The 21,820-nt window shown below is 42.6% G+C and overlaps 1 protein-coding gene across 3 annotated transcripts in view; it reads right to left on the bottom strand.

Annotated features, from left to right (window-relative positions):
* SFXN5 (sideroflexin 5) overlaps positions 1 to 21,820 on the bottom strand; it is a 100,591-nt gene that overhangs the window by 59,132 nt on the left and 19,639 nt on the right. For all 3 annotated transcript variants that reach the window (XM_074587169.1, XM_074587171.1, XM_074587170.1), the window contains exons 3-5: positions 18,541 to 18,618; positions 2,787 to 2,813; positions 1,592 to 1,646 (exon numbers count right to left, since the gene is read on the bottom strand). In XM_074587169.1, coding sequence (XP_074443270.1) covers positions 1,592 to 1,646; positions 2,787 to 2,813; positions 18,541 to 18,618 — 160 coding nt within the window. The remainder of the gene's footprint in view (positions 1 to 1,591; positions 1,647 to 2,786; positions 2,814 to 18,540; positions 18,619 to 21,820) is intronic.

Consider the following 21,820-nt stretch of genomic DNA (forward strand, 5'->3'; position numbering starts at 1 on the left):
CCCAGTCTGGGCCAGTACGTGGTATTAGCACTTCATGTTGTTGAGCTGGGCTAGGCAGCCAGCAAAGACTCAAATCATCAGAAGAGAAGGGATGACAACCCAGACCAAGAGCTGCTTGGTCTGAACCAGGAGGAGCTGAATGCTTCTGCGGTGGTGCTAACTGAGCTGACCTAGTGGCTTGCTGCCACGGAAAGGGGGAGATCCTGCCCCCCTTCCCAGGCTCATTGACGCAATCTGTTCCCTCCTTTGTGCCAGCTCTGTTGCTCATCAGACCCTCCCACAACCTACCCAGGAGAAAACTCCTCAGCTTTCTGTGCCCCTTCCCCTCTTGTTGAGCCTGGTCCCACCAGGATAGCATGCTGAAGATGCTCATGAAGCCATCTAACAAGCCGCAGAGCCCATGCCACTTAAAGAGCCACCATTGGTGGGACCTCCTTTTTTCTCCATCTGCTTTATCAACCTATCCACCAGCGATTTTATACCAGGACAGCTCATTTATTTCTAGGTCAGTAGAAAAAGGAACAGGGTATAAGTATCCTGAAGAAAGTATATTTGCATCGTGGAGGAGAGAGGGACTATTTTAATCATAGGTGTAAGTTAAAGCTCTCTATATTAGAGATAAGCCTTTACCCCAAATCTTATTGAGCGCCACAAAAATCAAATGCTTCACATTTTTCCCCTGCTAAGTCTGCCAATTTTTGTGCTAATTATAATTCATCTCTATGACTTCCACTAGAAGGTCTCAGAGCATTTTACCAACATTACTGAATTAAGCCTCATGGATCCAATTTACAGTCGGAAAGAGCAAAGACCTGAGAGGAAGAAAAATTAAAAAAAAAAATACAGAACAAGGCAGCAAAGTAGTACTGGCTTTTCTCCCTTCCACTTCACCCTCAAAATCACTCTTCTTCAATGAACTGGAGAACAAAACCCACCAACCCCGTTATTTTTCCTCTGTGCGCAGCATTCAGGTGAAGATGTTACCCCCTAAAATATGGAAAAGGTCCGATTTATTTAAATAGATCCTTTGGGAAAGGACCAAGGCTGCACTTACATCTTCAAGAGAGTTGCTATTCAACCCACAGCAGAGGTAGCTGTGGACCTGTGCATGGCAAAGGGACACCCCAAAGCAGGAAGCAGGTGGCAATGATTTAATCATTAAGCAGCCTGGTTAAAGCTGATCCTTCCTGGGCTCCCAATGCCATGGCTATTAGGTACCACTGCGCATGGAAAAACAGGGCTCATCCCATTCTCTCCTGGAGAGTAAAACCCTAACGTGTTCATTGGGCATCAAGCTTTGTTGTTTACTACAAAGTTTAAATGCCTATTATAGTGATGGATACCTCAAAAATGCCAGAAAGGAGTCCACATTAAAATATCTGAAGGAAGGGAAAATATTAAGCACTAGATCTCGCATAGGCACTTAGGATCCTAATTCTCCTTGACTGCAAAGGGATTTAGGCATTTGGATTACTTTCTGACCTTGGTCTAAATGTTTACATGGTGTAAATCAAAAATAGGAGAAAAAAAAATAACATTTTGTACAAATACCCAGTAAAATCAATGATTGCCCGAGTGGGTCATGCCATACCTGACATTCGGAAAGGCATGAAGATGGTCTCATTTGTATCAGGATGGATGATGGCCTGTAAAACAATCAGCAAACAGACACAGTGAAGGCACAGCAACAGTTGGCAAGGCGCAGCAAAGCCAGCACTCAGCCTCTACAAATAGCACCTCCAACGAGAGAATACCAGGGGACTTCATGCATCTCGGCACCCTCCTTGCATTTGCAGCTCTGGCCAAAGGCAGTTATTGTTCGTCAGCCTCCACAAAACCCCCTCCTACCTCTGCTTTCCCCTCTTCTTAAATAATTTAGCATAAGTTAATAATTTAGAAGTAAATAATTTAACCTGAAATAAAGAAAGCAGCTCTTTCTTGGTACTATAATGTCCCCAAACACCACCCACCAAGGGTATAAATCATTTTATGCTGCTTATGAAGCAAATGGGTTGCAGGAGACCCCTGTAAGGACTTGTGTGGCTCAGCCATCACAGACAGATTCAGACCAAGGAACATCTTCCTCGACCGCAGGTACACCGGCATGAGCCCTCACGGTACATCGTAGGAAGCCTGAAATGCTGCTTCAGGATCTGGCTGAGTTGGGATAAAAACATGCAGGTATGGTCCGCTCCAGCTGTCACCATAAGGGTGACCCAAATAAAGTCCCCTCACATGCCATGGGATTTGGATTTCCCAGATAATTCAACCTTTATGTGTATCTGCAGCTTCTCAGCCGATGCTGGCGGCTGCGGACAGCCCAACCTCTGCAGAAATCCTAAATCTGTTTTACCGATAAGCAGACAATGAACCTCACTTGGCCCATTTTTATTACGTTTTACAATGAGCCCAGGAGGTTGCACTGGCATTAACTGGATGGGGATGAAAAGTCAATCCCCAAGCGATCTGTGACTGCAGAGGAGGAAGGTACGACACAGTAACAAGCCTTACCAAAGAACTGTCAAACTATTTTCAAAAGGCTGGAGACAAGAAATCTCTTGACTAGACAGGAAGGAGAAAATGAAGACATCAAAATATATAAATACACAAAAAAAAAAAAATCAGACTCTTTGGTGGCAACAGTGTTCTCTGCATTTACATTTCTGTGGCAAGACAAAACAGCAACTGGCAAAGTCAATAATGGAGAAGGGGACAGCATCGCTCAGCAGGAAGAAAAAAAGCAGCGACAGTTAAAAACAATAATGAAATATAAAAAAGCGTATTACCTGCTTTATTTTTTGAGCTTCCCACAGCTAGAAAAATAAGAGAGAACATTGCATTTAAACAAACGATTGGTGTAGTTTTATAGCAAACCCCAAATATTCATCTTTTAGCTGCTGTAGTAAACTAACGCAATGGACTGCTTTAAAACAGACTCATTTTCTGCATCTTTCCAGGATGTATTTAAAGATCCATTACACACACTGAGCTCCTTCAAATCTGTGTGACCAGTAAGACCAGTAAGGCAGAGAAGATATTCTTTCTTATATTGAATCGTAAGAAAGAATAATAACAGCCAGACTTCACGCTCTGCTTTACAAATCGAGAATTATTTCCGTAACTCTGCCGTACGTCGATCTCAAGGTAAATTTAGCACAGCTTCTCCTTGGATGAGCTTCCTGCGGAAATGGAGGCTTACTGGGGAACAAAGGTGGAGCAAGCCCTGCAGGGAAATGTAAGAAGTATCTATTCAAATAAAACCTGTATTCAGAATAAGCCAGCCACTGGATTTCATTTTTCACAAGAAGGGAAACGCACCAAAAAAATGCTCGTGAAGAGGAAAAAGAATCTCATTTAAAACTCTCCTGAGTGCCTACTGTTATTTACTTACTCTAATTCAGCAGCATCAAAACACTCCAAATCAGGCTCAGCCAGTGGAGATACACGAGCACCAAGGAAGAAACATCCTACATGAGGTGCAGGTAGAGCTAATAAGTAGGTGCACAACATCAAGAGATGCTCTGCCATATACGTAAACCCATAGTTTGCCCCCTGCTTAATAAAGCCAGAAGGTTTTCCTCCATGAATTATGCCTAAATGCAAATTAAAATAAAAAAAAAATTATCCCAATTTTGATGTATATAATTCTAGACATGGATGAAAAACCAGGACTCCTGTAAAACATCACTATTAAAATATTTACTATTAAGAACTGTTCTGTTCAGCTCTAGTCTGGCTTCAACTTTCAGGCACTGGCTTGTGTTACACCTCTGTCTGACAGCCTCCAGCGCTGTCTATTTTTGTTCTTCACACAGGTGCTCAGAGCTGCTAAAGCCACCCTTTAACCTTTGCTTAAAGAAAAAAAAATTGGAAAAAAAAAATTCATCAGAGCCAGGAGACTGGCTGTTTCATTGGCAAGGCGCGTTTGCCAATCTTTTAACCACCCTCGTGGCTCTTTTACATCTTTCCAATTTGTCAACATCCTCTTGAATCGAGGATGCCAGGAACTAGACAAATTATTCCAACAACAGTTGTACCAGCGCCAAACCAAGGGTAGGCTAACCTGATGAGTTCTGCTCTTGCTGTTGATAAATCTGAAGACGGCAATAGCTCTTTTTGCTTGGAGAGCTCATGATTACCCAACAGAATACCTACCCAAGTGCCGTGCCCATATTCGGCAATACAGGCATTCGTGCTTAAGATTTTATCATTATTACGGTATAAATGAAGTCCCATTCTGTCATTCTTCTTCACCCGAGATTTAGTGCCTTCCCCAAATATAGAACCATGAAAATATTGTTGGAATAAGGTGATCGCTCTATTACATATAGCATACATTGACCCACTGATACCAGTAATCCCAGTATTTCACTCCAAATTCAGCTTTCGCTCCATAATTGAAGCTCTGTGATGAACTCCACTTCGTGCAATGAGTTACTTGAATATCTAAAAGTCATAGGCTGATGCACATATCCACAGGGCTCTTTCCCAAGGAAAACTTCCCTTTTTAAGGCAAATCATTATTCCCCGTTTTACAGTTGAAAAACAGAAGTTGAGGGACACAAAGAGACAATCTTTGTGGCTGGCAGAGACAAGATGCGTCTGCCCTCACCAAACCTAAAATCCACAGGGTGAGAGGCTGCATGCCCAGACAGGTGCCAGGGCTGTTCTGCACCTGCTTGCCCACCAGCTCGAGGACTTCCATGGGGTGAAAGTGGAAGCCCTTGAGCTGCAGGTGACTACCCAAAGCGTCCCCATAACCCTGTGGCTACCCAGGACTTGTGTATCTTAGATGTGAAACAAAAATGCAGGATTTTCCTCTCTAACTGCAAGCACCAAGACTAGCAAAAAGGAAAAGGGATGGTTTCTGAGCCAGCGCTATGGCTTTTTTGGTCAAATTATCTAATTTCATTAATTGATCCCAATATTTATGCATTTTCCTGCTGCAGTGCAAATATTGTTAGAACATGCGATTTCATTACTTCTCAGAAAGAGACTTTACAAGATGCACCTGATGAGTCACCTAAAGATTCTGCCAGCTCATTTTCACTTTTTTATCCTCTAATTCATTTTCTGTCTGCTGCATTTTTCAATAGCTCCAGTACTCTGACAAGTCTTGCCAGCTGGGGGGCTCGTTTCTGAGAGCAAGTCTCTATTTTTGCTGGGGATTTCATTCACGCTCTCTCCGGCCATCTTCGAGAAACAGCCAGATTTTGATCTCATTTACACTAGCGTGAATCCAAAGCATCTTTACTGGAGCACATGGAACGACTCCAGATTCGTGCTCAATTTATGTTAGATTTAGGTCCATGATCTCTAAATATAGTCAGCCTGTACTGGGTGGGTCCCCTGTAATAGATGATCTTCCTTTACATCATCTTTGCTGTATATTACTGGCTCAAAGCTACATAAGGGTTTTGCTACCATGCAAATTTGTGTGCAAGAAATAAACTTGCTCATACATGGATTTACACGAAAGAAGCCCAAACGGTGAGGGGGCAGGAGTGTTGGACCACTGTTAACATATTCCATTACCCACCCAGCAACCTTAGCAGGCAGCGATGAACAAGCTTCTCCAGCCTGTGGCCATTGCAACCTTCTACCAGGACAGATCAGGCTTTGCTTTATGGAGATGTCCTTCATGATCGTGGAGGAACTGGCTCCAGGACCATTCACAAGTGCTCCCACCACCAGCGTTTCTGGACACTGGACTCATGGATGAGATTTCCATCCATCCTTCCCAGAATTCTGTTTTTTTCTACAATTTTTTGAGGAAGAGATACTCACCACTTTGCTCACCACCTACAGCAGATAGATAGCTTTAAAACCCTGAACTCAGGAACTGAACTCAGTTATACAGAAACAGTATGTGCTTATCGTGTTTAAGGAAGGGTATCAAAGACTGCCACAACCTAAAGAGAACCGAAGCTGTGGTAAGGAGCTAGAGACTGGAATAATTCTTGGGGAATAGATATGATCTTTGGTTGACAGGACATTCATTAGCATTCCTTATTTAGCAGCAGTATCGCAGCTTAGAGATAGCTTTCAAAAAAAGTATTTATTTAAAGAATATACCCAGCCCAAATCTATTAGCTAACACCTGCCACTATAAAAAACAGTACAAAGGGCACCAGTTATTCTTAAGAGATTAACTTCCCTCCTATTATATACAGTAAGATTTCATGGTCCTGGACTTTTTTCCCCTCTGCACAAAGTTTTATCTAGATTAGAAAACCATGCTTACAAACTGTTCACCCTTGTTTACAGCTGGCTCCAACACTGCTAAAAGAAGTGGCCAGCTCCACCCTGACGGAGTGCAGTTGGCTGTATCCAGACCACTTACTACATGGCTGAAGTTGGCCTCGGGTGTCTAAGGTCAGGAGAGCACTGACAGATTCACACCACCTACTTCCTTGCGTTGCCAGCAGCCACCCCCCTACAGTCAGTGGAGACACGGAGACAGATCTGATGTCAGGAATCTGTAATAGATGCTCTAATACTTCCCTCCCTCAACTATACATGCCACCAGGATCAGAGTCTTTTGCACAATACAGTAGTAGACATTAAAATGATCTTAAATCCATGGGTGTTTGCTCTGGATATGCCACATCCAGAATAACTCTATGGAGAAAAGCCTTTACTGATTAACTGCACGTTAAACATGCATAATGACAAGGCACAATTATTTTCGAAGAGCTAACGGGGAGTCACATGGTAGATGAGCCCTATGTGTAAGGGAAAACACTGCAATTTAAGTTCTGCAAAGACTAAGTGGTCTACCCGTGTTAGACATTGCAGCATCATCACAATAGTTTGCAAAATTCCCCTAGTAAAGACAAGGTCAAAGAGGAAATCCTCAGAAGAATGAGTGTTTTTCGTTGATTTCATCTGTCCAGTCAAGTGGAGACAGAGTTCCATCTCAAAATCTGCTCGTCCTCTTCCCGCTCTATCAGAGAGGTTCTCACCCTTTCACACAATCCCGCTTGCACCCACGAAATCTTGATTTTAATAAGGTAACAGCCTGGAGTTTGCACCCCATCAAAAATTGCCTGTAGTTTCACACTCTGGGAGTTGCAAGGTTTATTAAAGCAAGGCTTGGATTATCTATCCCACACTGAATTCCAAATATTGGGTGTCAGGAGTGAATGTGTGATGCAGCAAAGCTCGCTCTAAAGAAAAGCAAGCTGCTTTCATGTGCATGGCCATTCGGAGGGAGAGGCTCCAAAACCAGGTGTGCTTTCCAGCTATCATCTCAATTGTTTAAATGATATGAAACCAGAGGGGAAAAACGAAACAAAAGAAAAAAGAAGACCTTGCTCAAAAGGCAAAACTTAATGTGCTTGGAAAATTCACTGAGGAGCACTTCAGACCAGCAACAGGATCTGGCATTGCATTACTGTCAAGTGATAGTGACGACTTGTTCAGAGTCATTAACTTCATTCTAGATCCCTTAATTGGAGGTCAAACAGCCAGAGTAAGACATTGGACGTGGGACTCACCCTCTCTAACAGGCATCTACAACATAATAAATACCTATTGCAGCAAATTCTCAATTTCCTTTACGGCAGAAAACAAGCAATTTGACTCATCACAACTAGATGACCAGCACAGACTGGACAACCCACACTCCACCATTGCTTGCGTTTCTCCATTGACTTTAAGATGGGACCTACATGATTAGTTCTGGCTCAGATTTGGTTTGGCTTAAGATGTAAAAACATCTCAAAGCATCAAGCACCTGCAGCTCATACCAACTTCAGCATGGATTTCAAAGATACAGTTTCTTTGAATTCCAACGGGAATTTGATGAAAGCTGAAGATTTTATGTTAGAGCATTTGCAAATCCCAAACTTAAGCGCCACACCTTTTCCAAATAGATATCCCACAAACCTAGCTGAGCAGATCTGGTCCTTCCCCAGGGCCACCAGCTTCAACCAGAAGCACTCAGCAGCAGCTCTACCACACCCTGTCAGTAGGGTTAGCTCACATTAATCTTCATTATAAGGTTAAACATACTGGAAAACTCATGTGATCCCTTTTGTCATCACTACCGTGGAACATTTCTATTTGAAACTGCTCCTCGCAGCTCCTTTGGCAAGAAGGTAGAGTCTGCAGCTAGGAAAGTGCATCTAGAGAACATCCATCCATGGCCTCAGTGCTGAAGCCCCACTTGCTGAACTAGGAGGCCCATCCCAGACATCAGGTGCTTTTCATTGATATTATTTCACTTCTATTTCACTATGCTTCTGAGATTTTTTTATTCTTTTAAGTTTACACAGTTATGGATGAAGATCTCCCAAGTACTTAGTGCACTGCACTCTCCAACACATTATCCTCTCTTGCAGCACCACATTTTCCCCTACTGCCTTCCTAGTTATTAAAGGCATTTATGGTGGTCAGTGCCTTGTGGTGCATTTACGGTGCCTGGTGCTCCATGCACCATCCCCAGAACCTCTCATCAGGTAACATGAAAAGAAATAAGTATCTGTTTTTAGCAGTTCACTAAAACTAAACACCTGTGACAAACTCAAGGCATTTTGGTGCAGCCCAACAGAGCTACGTGTTCTGCTTCGCTCTCCACCTGTACTTTCTCCTCCAGGAGTGTGATCACTCATGCTTTGTGTGGCTTTCTCCCACTGCTCTCCAGCTTCAGTCCCAAAATCCCACTTCTTGAAAACCAACCCTTAACATAGAGACAAACGCACACCACAAGCTCCAGCCAAAGCATTCAGTTAAGGCTTTTAGCAAGATTTATAGATTTACAATGGTGGATTCACAGACCTTTTGGTTCCATATTTAATGCCACCCAAACGTCTGTAAACCTGCCTGATGCCTAACCCTATAGCTGCTAACGTATACACATGGAATCTTATATCTGGCTTTAGTAATAAACATGGAAAACCAGGGTAACAAACCACTGTCTACACTTGCTCCTCAGTAGGAAGTCTCACCAACGGACCTTTCACAACCCTGCTCCTAATAACCTTTATGTTAAAAAGGTTTTAGCTCTACGGCGATAAAGCTCAAATGACCCAATGTGTGGGATAAATCACAAAGGGTATCTATACATTTTCTGCCTTGCACCTGGTACTGATATGTCAGTAGAAGAGGCACCAGAAGCTACTGCTCTTCTTGGATGACAGTGGAAAACTCCTTCCCCGTCCTAAGCATCGTTGAGTCACAGCACCACAAGCTGCTGCCCGTCTGCAGAACCATAAAGCCTTCAAAGAAATCCACATGTTGAAGAGCATCGGCTGAGATACCTGCCTGCACTGCAAGGCAAGTGCCTCAGTGTTGGGAACTGGATTGGAAACCACAAGCAGTTCTAGTGCAACACACAGACTTACACAGATACAAAACCAAGTGTAGGTGGAAACAGAATCAAGTCCTGACTGATAAAAAAAGATAGCACTTAAATAACACTTTGCAGCTTCGCAGCACTTAATAAACATTAACTAATTAATCCTCAAAGCATTCTACTGGAAAGGCTTAAGCAGAGTAAGAAGCACTCAGAGAAGACCACGACTTGCACCAGGGTTGCAGAAGGACTTAGATGCACTACATGGTTTAAAATACAGCTTTGTAAACCAGGTTTGCTAATCCAACTAGGTTGCTGAAGATCAGATGCGTTTCAGTTTATTTTAGCCATACGGAGTTTAGGAATCTAATTTGATTTGTAATCTAGATGTGAATTTAGATAAACTCTCTTAATCCTCAAATGATGAGATGAAGCAAAGCTGGTTTGAAACTGAGTAAGAGCATCAGCGGTACCACTTAGCATGGTTTCTTTAAGGTGCATTAACCTACAACACTTCTGCCCAAGCTCCCTAGGCGCCTTTTGTCCTCTGACAGTCTGGAAATGATGCCTGAAATGTTTGACCCATCCTAGACCATCTTAGTGTCACAAAGAATATTTAGATTGCAGAAGGGAGAAGATCCAAGTTCAGCTCTTGGACCTGCAAACAGGCTACTTCCTCGCAAAGAAAAGGAAACAGCAGGACAACCGATATATCTACCTTTTATCGTATCCTGCAAGAGACCAGAGAGGAAAAAAAAGTACAGTTTACTGCAAATGGACCTCTTCGCTCTTCATCAACACTGTTAAGAAAAGCTATTATTGTCCAAAAGGGATGCTGTTTAGACTCTGATAGATTCATTGTTCTCTGCTGTGTCTGGGACAGCGTGAGCGGCTCTTCCCGCTGCTAACATGATTGAAGGAAGAACACAGTAATAAATATATGCCCATTAAGCTGGTGAGCCTCTTTTCACTTCACTGATACTAATGGGGAAGAAATGAAACAGTTTCAAAACAGCAAGTTGCCAAAACTGCATTTGGAAAGGCTGAAGAGTGAGAAGTCACAACTGACACACCACAGTTCATGCTCCGCCAACGCTCGCAGGAAGGGGCTGGCTGGAGAATAGCAAGTGTCTGTCTCCAAGGGACAATTTCAAAAAGCTGCATTTTTCCTCTCACTACAGATCATTCAGTTTGGGTTTAATTTTATTACTTTTTTCCCCTCCAACCACTCCCTTATGCTGAAGGGGTGAAGCTTTCAGGATGGAGTTTCTAAGGGTACAAAATTGGTTAACAGAGCTGTCTCGCTGCTATCTTGATTTCTAACAAATAGATATTCACACATCTTAACATATGTATATGTTAACAATACGTACAAGTGAACATACAGTCAAACGAACAGGCAGATTTCCAGCAGTAAATCTAGGGACTTATGCAGGACTAGAAGACCTCCTGAGGTCCTCTCCAACCTGAATTAGCCTACAATCTTATGACAGACAAAGACAAAGATCTGGATGGATCAAAAATCTAAACGCCTGGTGTCTAAGAGCTACAAGGATTTTAGTCAGCAAATGATCCACAGCTCAAAATGTTTAGATGTGGTTTTATGAAACCGGGATTAATTTCCTACCTCCCTCACAGACTTACCTCATCTTCAGCAGCTCAAGCTGGTATATGGTTATGGTACCATAGCCCCAACATCCCTCCCCATCTTAGGTGTGCACTTCCCACTGTACAGGCAACATAAAGCAGACAGAAAATATAGGGAGCTGCTCAAGTTAAAAAATGAAGCATTTTGGGAGTGGAGGAAGGGAGCTTTAGTTTTTATTAAGATCAGCTCTCTGAACCAGCTGTGCCAGTGCAAGCGAGCAAGGAGGTGGGAACACATGGCCGGGAGGAGAGGAGGCAGAGACATGGCAGTGCTCACGCTGCCATGGCATCACAGTTTCCCTTGCAATATTCTGGGCACAGAACAAATTTGTACCAGTTCACATCTAAAGTTCAGGGAACGATAAATTTAATAAGTACCATCTTTATTGTAGGTGCACACTTAAGGACAGAGTCATCTCCATAAGACTAACAGCTGCATATGTACAAGGGTTGCATTTAGTTAATTATACAAATTTTTAAACCTCTTATTGGCCCCGTACTGCCATTAAAAAACAAAAACCTTGCACAGAAAAAGCATCACTCACTCTTGAGAGTCCTTGTTCAATGCACACGAAGCGCCCTCAGACACTTCTATTCTGTGGCTCTTTACCTCTCTCTGCTGGCAGGACCACAGGGAGAAGCCGGGGTGCCAGACTGAGATTAGGACCGAAGGGACAGAGGGGAGGTAGAAGAGGACAATAAACCTTCATCGCTGTATTTCTTAGACTTTATTCTACTACTTGTTTAGATACTAAGTTTTTAGGACAGAGTGGTATGAATCTACAAATGGGGCAAATCAGGGCTCTGATCCCAACTTGCTGATCAGCCTAATATTGCTCCAGATATTGAACAGCAGATGCCTAGGCTGCTGCTGTTCAATATTTGGAGTGATATTAGGCTGATGAGCAAGCGATATTAGGCTGATAGTTTAGCAGCTATTTCTACCCCAATTTCGAAGGCAAAAATGATTCAGAGCATAACAGAAAGAACACATTTTGCAGTGTAGTTCAAGCATGGAATTACTGCAGGGAATTCTAGCAAAGCAAATAAAAGTATAAGGCATTTGGGGGGAAAAGCTGAAAGACAAGAGCAGCCTGAAGTTCATAATGAATACCTTACAGCACTGATACCTTACAGCAGTCCTTCCAAGGCAGATCTTCGGTGCCTGAACAGTATCGTCCACCTCCAGTGTTCAGCAGCCTTTAAAAGGGCTTTTCTGCTGTGCACATTTCTGCAGCACTGAGCACAAAAATCACGCAGTGAAAAGCAGCTGTGTGTTAAAACGGGAGTGATTTAAATCTCTCTGTATCTGATAGCCGCCGAGTGCTGTTTCTCTTAACTTTTACCACTGCTGACATGCCAGCATCAATCTGTTCCTCCAATCTGTGCTGGTCTGTTGGACAGGTTGGGAAAGGGACTCACACACAGAGGACACAGATGCAGTCCTACAAATTAGTGAAAGAAGCCTGAGGAAAAAGGACAAAAGCCACATCATTATGCCCTGCAGTTGGTACAGCCTTTTGATTTGAGGCTAAACCTCAGCACCAACGCTGCTGAGCTAGAGAAAACGTCCGCTTTTAAGCAAGCTGGCTCTCCATCCTTGTTTATCAGGCTGATATTTTACAGTCCTTGTTTTTATAGGAGAAAGTATTCCCTCAAATGAAACCTTTTTACTCCAGCGGAGATTCCCTCCAGGAGGCAGTTTGAGGAATTGCCTGCCCTGTTTAGAATTGGATATGTTACAGTCTATACCTTCTGCTGCAAATTGGCTCCCAGTGCACTTGTGTGTGTCATTTTCACCTACCCACTCGCAGATCGCACCAGCCACCGGAGCTTCGTGCAAAGGGCCGGATTCTGCCAACCCCAGGAGCTGCCGGCGGAAACTGTCATTAAAAACGGCTTGTAGCAGTGGGCCTTTTAACACATTTCTCTCTTGCCATGGAGCGGTCTGTAAGGAATGTAAGCTAAAAAGGTTGCTTAAATATAATGAAAGATCACTTAAATGAGGAGCACAAAGCGCAAAGAACATACAAGATGAAGAAATCCTCATAGAAGGGCAATAATACAACAGTACCTACGGAGCTGGAAAAGACAGGACACAAATGACAACTGAACCAGTTTCTCCCATCAACACGAACCCTACACATTTCCTTGCCCCCGCCTTCCTTCTAAGGATCCTAGTACTTTTTAGCTTCCTCCAGGACCAGGGGATGAAAGGGGATACACACCACCAGATGACACGCCAGCACTTCAAACACACTTACCTTCTGCAGTCGGAGCTAAATGAAGGAAGTCCGTGGATGCGGTCATGAAACAGAACCAAGCAATAGGAAGTTTCCTAAACTCACCAGTTCTCTTGAAGTTTTCATAGCAAAAATTTTTACTTCTAAACCATTACAAGAAACAGCTATTTCTTCCATCAAACACTTCTGGATCTGTGAAGTTCAACCGCCCAATGCGGAGACATATGACCACCCAAAATCCCCCACCAGGAGACCAAACCTCCCCAAAGACTTCAGGGAGTTTGTTATCCAAGCACGTTCTCCAATCGTGTTAAAATACCTAACCCGAATGACTAAGAGAACAAAAATACACCCCAAATGGTTGTATTACCAATAATATCTTTTTATTTAGAGAAAAATTATGAAATCATAAGAGCCTGTCAGAGACAGGGCTTAATTGCAGTGTGAGGTATTTCCACTACACAGAATGTTTTTGGTTGGTGGAATTTTAATAAGTGGAATGTGAAACATTCAACTTCATATCTAATAAAAAAAAAAAATAGTCTGGCTCTTAAATACTCAAATAAAAAGTTTGGTAAATAAGCTAAGCTGAAGAAGTGGAGATCAGAGAACATTTTCTTGCTCCAATACATAGCACTGAATAAATACTTATCAAGCAGCTATTCATCCTCTGTTTTGTTGAGTACGTAATTGATACACCTATGATAAAAATCATGTTTTTAAAACATTTTTCTAATGTAGGAAAAAACCCTATAGCTTCCCTCAATAAAAAGCTATCAGCAGTCTAGTAGCTATTGACGGTTAAGAGATCAATTCTTCGTTTTTGCTAATGATGCCCAAGAAATAGGTTTTTACCACTGTGAGTTAATGGTCATTTTCCCAAGTGGCGAAACCATTCCAGTTCAAGAGCAACTACAAGAGCTACCGGATGAGTGTGAGAAACCTGAAAGTGGAAGAGATGTAGGTGTTGGCAGTGTTACTGTCCATGAATCATCTCAAAGAGATTAACTGGGGTGAAGCAGCATTTATTCTGGAAACCTGCTTAGAGATGGTCATGGGGAACTGGAGCAAAGTACAATTATGGCTCTTCAGAGGTTTTTTTCTTTAGATGATTATGGCACGTCAGAGGTTTTTTTTTCTTTAGATAGCCCACAATTGTTCCATTTCAGCTCATTTTGAAAAATCTGCTCTGAAAATGTAGAAAAGACTTACTCTACAAGAACCCTGTCAAGAAGATGAGTGTGGAGGAGATACTTGACATTACATAGCTTTAGGCTTTTATATTTTCCATTTTCCATGTGGTGAAACCATTTCAGCAAGCAATATAGATTGTGCTGAGCTGTTGTTATGCTTTCAGCTACTGCCTGCCATCCTTCATGAGAACCATGAATTTCTGAATGAGGAAAAAAAAAAGGAATTTGAACACTGTCAAATGCGCTATACCACAAAAGTGAATCAGTCAGGAGATTAGTGAAACAGCTCTGTCAAAACAACTTGTCTTCTTGATCTCAAAGTTGATATTTGGGGGTGGGGGTGGGGTGGGTTCTTAGAAAGCTAATGCATTAAAACTCAGCCCAAACTGTTATTTTTAAAGGCTTCTAAGGTGATCATGATTTTGATTTTGATTATGAAACCTAGAAGACCATTCAGGCATCTCTTCTACACACGTGCCATGCCTAATCCATGCCTGAAGAGCCTGTCACAAGAGTGACAATTGCATCTCTAAGGGGCTCTAGAAATCAAACCTGTATCAGCTCTTAAACAAAGAGGATAAAGTTGAGTGCTTCTCCTTTGAGCACCATGTGAAGATCTACCCAGCCTTTTTAATGAGTAATAATAGCAAATTAGCCTCTCTCAGATACAATTGCGTTACCAGGTCAGATGAGCCAAGTCACTACTCCAGCATATACTTCTTGCCCACAGTGAACACGAGGCGATTAGCTCTGTTCACAATCAAAGGAGGGGTGAAAAAAAAAAAAGAAAAAAAAACTTGGTTAAAAAAAATAAAAATCAAATTATCTCTCATCTGCTGGTCTTCTGCCAGCATGTGGCAACTTCATCAGTGCATCAGAGGTGTGTGTGACACTCAGTTATCAGCTACGTAAAACATCAGACAGCTCAGTCTTTTATTCCAGCATCAACCCATGCATGCAAGCCACAAAGTGGGCACCTCTCCAGAGCTGCATCAAATGCCCTTCCCGAATTAGCACTAGAACAACTGCAAATTGCTAATGCCTCATAGCCAGGGTCCATCTTGCAGATAGTGGTGCAGAAAAGACATAAAAATGATACAACTTAGCTTAAGGAAAGCAAAGATGTATTCTCCAGGCATCTTTCATTCACCAGTAGAAAATTTGGGGCGATATCTATGCAAGTGAGATGCTTCCCCTCCCCCAAAGCAATCAACCAGCACATCGTATGTTCTGCAAATGCACCAGTAATTAATGAGACGCTTACAGCTGTATATATCTGGCACACTCGTATTTAATTCAGCACTGGCAAGCGTGCCAGCTACCCAGATCTCCCTGCACGCTCCCCTCCACCTTTCTGCCCTCGGGGGTAGGGAACAACCGATGCTCAGAGTCCAAGTTTCATGGCATACGCTGAGAGCTGCATCCAGCCCTACATCCTCCACGCAGAGACAGCAACCACAGCCCCCTTTCCATCAGATTTACTGTTAGATCTTCCTCTCAGCCTCAGAGACGGGGAGTATTTGGCTAATCAACATGAGAAGTATACCCAACGCCTGATGTCACCGCAACCTTAGCATTCAATGAAACCCCACTTTCACACAGATCATCTGAGCCTTTCAGTTCTTTGGTAGAAATGGTCATCATTGGCAAAGCTGAAAGTTCAGCATTATGTTATGACTGAAGCACAGCAGTAAACACAAAGGCAGAATGATACCATGTGAGCTGCAGGAGCAGAGGGTGTCCCAGAAGTTCCCATTCACCTTCACCCAGACGGATCACATGAGTGCCGAACAACATTTGATGCTTTAATTGCCCAATTTACCTCCGGTTTCACTACAACCGGCCAGCTCCAGAACTAAAGAAGGACTGATAACTGCTGGCTTCATGGATCCTTTCTCCAGGTTAACAACGCAGCTTTGGCTGCTTCACAATTGTGGTTGCTCCTGTCCCACTGCAGCCCGTTCACATTCATTGTCATCTGCTTTCAGTCCCCTTCCATCTTTACTCTTTTTAGAGTGGTTGTGGTATCCTGGGTGAACATTCAAGTCTCACAGTCTTGCTGGGATCTACCCATAGCTTGCTCACCTCTCCCTGTGGTTTGGTTTAATTAATGCAGCACAGCACAATTAAATACAATAACAAGCACATGCTGCAATTCCACCCCAGGCTCCTCCTGGGAGAGCTGTTTTATCCTACAGTCAGCAAAAGTACATAAGCCCCTCCAACATAATCGACACTGTGATCAAAGTGAACTGTGTCAAGGTTTTACTACAAAAAATATTATTTTTTACACCAACATGCTAACATTTCTCTATAAAAGGCGTTTTTGGCACCATTTTCTCTCTCCTCCTCCACCCCATACCTTTATTTTACACTTAAAACCCTCCAGCTTGCATAATGAGGTTCACCTCCTGCATATGTTGTCATGACTGAGGGAAACAAGAAATGGGATACTTTTGTTTTCTCTCTCTCAATGCAATTCTGAATGAACTCTGGGTATATCCTGGGTTTGTCACTACGCAAACCCAAAATGTAGGTCAAAAGTCTGTGTGGTTTGCCACAGCAAATGACTTGTATTTCATCTGCCTGAAGGCAGATGGGAACTGAGTCATCTGCTGCTGCAGTCATTCTCTGCTTTTCTCCTTTCCTGAACCCTGGTTTCTTTTTTCTTACCATCAGATTAGGGTTGAAGGAATGCAGTGACATCAAAAGACCAAGAGGGCAATGCCTCCCACTGCACATCACGCAGGGAGGGGATATTTCCCGTTTATTTTTTGTTGAAGCCATGCCTCTTTCCCAACACAGCACCTACCACACAACTAGCCACTTTCTAAAGTGAATGCAAATTTTAATTTTCTTCATTTACCTGCTATACTTGTCTTACATGAGAAGAAATTATCACACGTGAACAGGGGAAAAAAAGAAAAAAAAAAAAGAGGTTATTTGACCTACAGGGCGTGGGAGTAGAGCACACTACCATTTCCACAACTGGTTACATGGGAGGTGTACTGGTCCTTTGGCACAGCCACTTCTTACAGCTCCTGAAGCAGGTCTGCCAATCAATTCATGCTGTTCTTTATATTACATTAAATTACATAGGACTGAAGTCTTTTGTGCGAGATGCACAAACACACGCTGCAAAAAAGCCCTTGTGTCAGTGTTCCGGTTAAGTGTCTGCACATGGACAGATAAGGAAAAGAGTTTGAGATAATACCCACAGGAAAAAAACCTGGTGATTTTTCTTTCATGCTACTGATTTGGAGATAAAAGTCACAAAAAGCAGTCTAACCCTCTGCAATATACACCTCTGCTATATGCTATATATGTTCATACAGATGAATATCAGACTAAAGTCCAGAAAACTAGACTGACAGGGTCTTGGAGAGATCACCCAGCCCATCCCAAAGCACAATCAAGTTCTACCAAAAATGACCCTTTTCTCAGCAACTGCCTAAACCCTGCCAAGGCCTTCACATCAGTGGCGTTCCCACAACCTCCTTCAGCTTCCATCCCAACAGTAGGAACATCACCCACCAAAAAGCACCACTACTGATGGTATCATCTACAACGCGAGGACATCCGGGGGTTACACGTAGCCCAAATTTCAGTGAAGAAAGTGTAATTATTATAACCAATGGGAACACAGTAGGAGAGGGGGCTGATGCATCACAGCTGCTGGTACAAGAACCTACAGGACTGACAGCAAAGTTTCCCTCAGCTAAAAAAAGAAATTTACTTCTGTTTTAATTGTACAAGCACACTTTGCAATGGAAAGGGAAGCAATAGCATTGGCCAAAGGTAATTGATAACTCTGCAAGTCAGAAACCACAAACTTTCTACTTATTCTAAAAGAACCCACCAACTTGTATGTTTGTATTGCAAGCCCCTTGCTATCATTTCTGCTCAGCAACATTTATAATGCAGGAACTTCGGAACAACCCAAATTCACTTATAACACACTGGCAGTTGAGCTGCAAGGGACCAGAAGCAACATCGCAAAAGTCATTGATCAACTGAAAAGCGCTGGTACAGGATGTTACCCATAGAAATACCAAAAAACTCCTGCAGTAGTGCATTTGACTGTAGACACAGTCTAAAATGCCACCTCATCCTTCCCACTTTAGACTGTAGAAATTTAACAAAGGCTTTTTCCGCTTACCTCCTTGTTGGTAACTCCCGGAGGCAAAGTCCCATGCTTGTAATCCTCCAACAGCTGCACAGCTTCCTTCAGACGACTCTGCAAATAAAACAGCAGTGTGGTCTGCAATGCTTGTCCTGCACTGAATTGTTTTATTGAAGGCAATGAATTTAAGTTATAGAATTATATCTTCTTTCATGCAAACTTTATGATAGATGCTTTTACCCATATGATATAAAAGGAAAAAGGATGCATGGACACTTGTTTTGCTGGTTGGCACAGCTCTGTTGTTTTGCGTCTAGCTACAGAAATGGTATAAAGGCAAAAAACAAAAGAGAAAATACAAAAAACCTCCTCCTCGCAATGCATCTATAGAAGACATCATAAAAACCCGAGTCTTCAGTGTGGTACCAGAGATCTGATAAATCTTGGAGAGGAATGAGTTCTTGCTTAAAGGGAGAAAATAGCTTAAGACAAAAGGGATACATTCAGGTGCAATGTGGAATACCCACCTAAGACATTGGTATCACTCTCTGTCAACTCTCAGATTAATATCTCCCAGTGATGTCTACAGGGGAACGCTTAGATTGAAGACCTGACTTTGCTCCCACACCCTCTCCCAGTACAGGTACTGGGGAGGTAGAGCTGAAGGGAAGAGCAAGGTAGAAGCCTGCACATATTGGGCATCACCACTAAGAACTCAGTGCCCACTAAAAAGTTAAAACAAGTAACAGCAAGTTTTAGCGCAATCTCAGCACAGCCTAACAGCACTGCCTTGTAATTGCTCATTGGAGTTCAATTTGAGTTAATTTATCTGAAATACCGTGTCATTTTCGTATACTTCAGCCGGATCTCAGAGTGCCACTATGCTGAACCGTTGACCTGTGCTGCTTTTCTACGGCGCCTGTTACACACTCATTCAGACAGGGTTTTCGCAACCAGTTATGTTCTCTCTAAAAATACCAAAGTAAGTCAGTCATCAGTGCAGTTAAAGTTAGAATCCGACTATCACCAGCGATTCAAATACATGCATGGGTAAATAAAGATCTTCCCCACATTGTGATAAAATAGAAGAATAAATACATGTCACGTGTTCAAGAGATGACAAGAGCATTAAGCCATGCTACCAGCCTGTCAGAATCATCAATTTACTCCCAGAACAGTTATTCATATATATAGACATATCAAAAAGTGTTCTGCAGTTGAAGCAGTGAAAGTTTATAAAGACATATAACATTTTCAAGAACCATATATATAATAATTTCAAGAAATATATATATTGTGTGTATACATGTGTACTACATTATATATATAGTGTGTATACATAAATACACTCTATATAATATATATATTTCTTGAAATAAAAAACAAACAAACAAACAAACCACAGGGCAGAAGTAGACAGGTAGAAAGATTCTTTGATTAGTCTAAGCTAAAGAGGAAGAAGTCAGGATATAAAGAGCAGCTTCGGTGGGATTAAATCTGCTTATCCAAGCCTGCAGAAAGCACCAGATCACCAAGTAACGGCTCCCAAATATTTGAAGCCAAACAAATCACTCAGCTAAACATTTTCAAAAGCCTCCTGCAGGTTATCTGTCATCCAGATGAGTAACACTGACTTCGGTTTGACATTTCTGCACTAGCTCTGTTGTTTTGGCAGCTGTTCTAATATTAGTGCCGGAGGACATTTCATAAATACAGAATATTTTGTCTAAAATAACGTGTAGTGTGACGGTGGTTCATCTAAAGCCCTGTGGGTTTTAGTGTAGTTGTGTCAAGGCTCTTTGTCGTCACTGCAAGCTCCACTCTCACAACCCTCCTGTAAATAAGGCGAGCGTCCCCGAGCTCATTATGAGCTCGCATCCATGGGATCGGTTGCAGGGAAATTACTTTTCTCCCTTTCATGCAAACATCAAAGAGTACTTTGTTGTTTCCTTGGAAGCGCCAGCAGTTACGCCAACCTGAAAGCAGCAATTAATGAATGACTATTGTCCTCAAAACATTCAACACACAGGACATATGGAATAGTGGCAATTCCTTCACTTTGCAGAGCAAGCGGTTTGGGATCAGATCCACGACCATTTTTACACTGGCTGAGCTCACATCATCAGCACCACGTTATTTCCAGCCCTGGTATTTCATATATTTTATATATTCTCACAAGATTAGCAGCTACTCAGCAGAAGTGGAGAGTCTGTACAAAGACGCCAGATGAGGCTTAGCATCAAATAGGAACAAACTCTGCAAAAAACTGTATATTCTTGGCAAAACATGAGCTCAGAGATGGGGCTTGTTCGTGTTGGGTGCTAATGCCAAGGTCAGCGCAACCAGCCAAAGCTCATGGCCCTGTGTCGATACACACATGTAATGAGTGATAAATTTTCTGTTTTCTGCCCTATTTCTGGGCATGTTGTCCTGAAATTGGCTCCCTCTGACTCAGCCCATCCCACGCTCCATGCCTGACATGCCCCTGGGGAAAGAGCTGCCCATCATCCTTCTCAAACTTCACTAAGCCACTTGCTTGGGACCTCCCAGAGCTGCTATGGGTTTCTCCTACCAGATGGGGCTTAGGTCCATTCACCAATTCTGGCACCACCCTCGACTGCTGGCATGTTCATTCCCCATCCCAACAGGAACTAGGCTATATTGAGAGCACGAGGGATCTCAAAGAAAGATAGTTAAGGCCAACACTGGACTATATTTTAGTGCTAGATACAAGCACTTTCTTTTGCTCGTCTATTCCCATTTTATTGGGGCATTGTGAAATTCAGAAAACTATCAGATTTTACAGATTTTACAAAGAGTATCAAAGCTGAAGGATGACTGAGTGTGTTCAAGAATCTCCCCGCCTTCTTCAAAGGCTAAGCAATCACCCATTTCACCTAAAAAGCTGGCTGCGGAAATACTGTGCCTTGCTCCAAAAATCAAAGGATGACATAAAAGCTTTCATTACTGGTTCAGAGAAGTCATCCACCCAACTCAAACTTTCCCCAACAATGGCTACAAGCAGGAGCACAGGCAAAAACAGGAAGGTGGCAAGCAGAAATAATGGCTCCCCTAAGCACCTTCCCAGCTTCCCACTGCTCTCAGCCAACGCTGATGAGGTTTCTGTGGATTTAGTGATCTTCAGTGTATTTCTCCTCCAGCCGCGTGCTCTGTATCTCCTTGAACCAAACGGCCATCACCCAAGTAGACATAAGAGACAAGCTGTATATAGCAACAAAAATTTGTGTCTTAACTCTTAGCCCTCTTCCCTTATGCAGACGCAAGCTAAATCTGTCTTAAAATTTAGAGTTATCTT

This window comes from Larus michahellis, chromosome 5 (assembly GCF_964199755.1).
Source record: "Larus michahellis chromosome 5, bLarMic1.1, whole genome shotgun sequence".
Classification (NCBI taxonomy): domain Eukaryota; kingdom Metazoa; phylum Chordata; class Aves; order Charadriiformes; family Laridae; genus Larus; species Larus michahellis.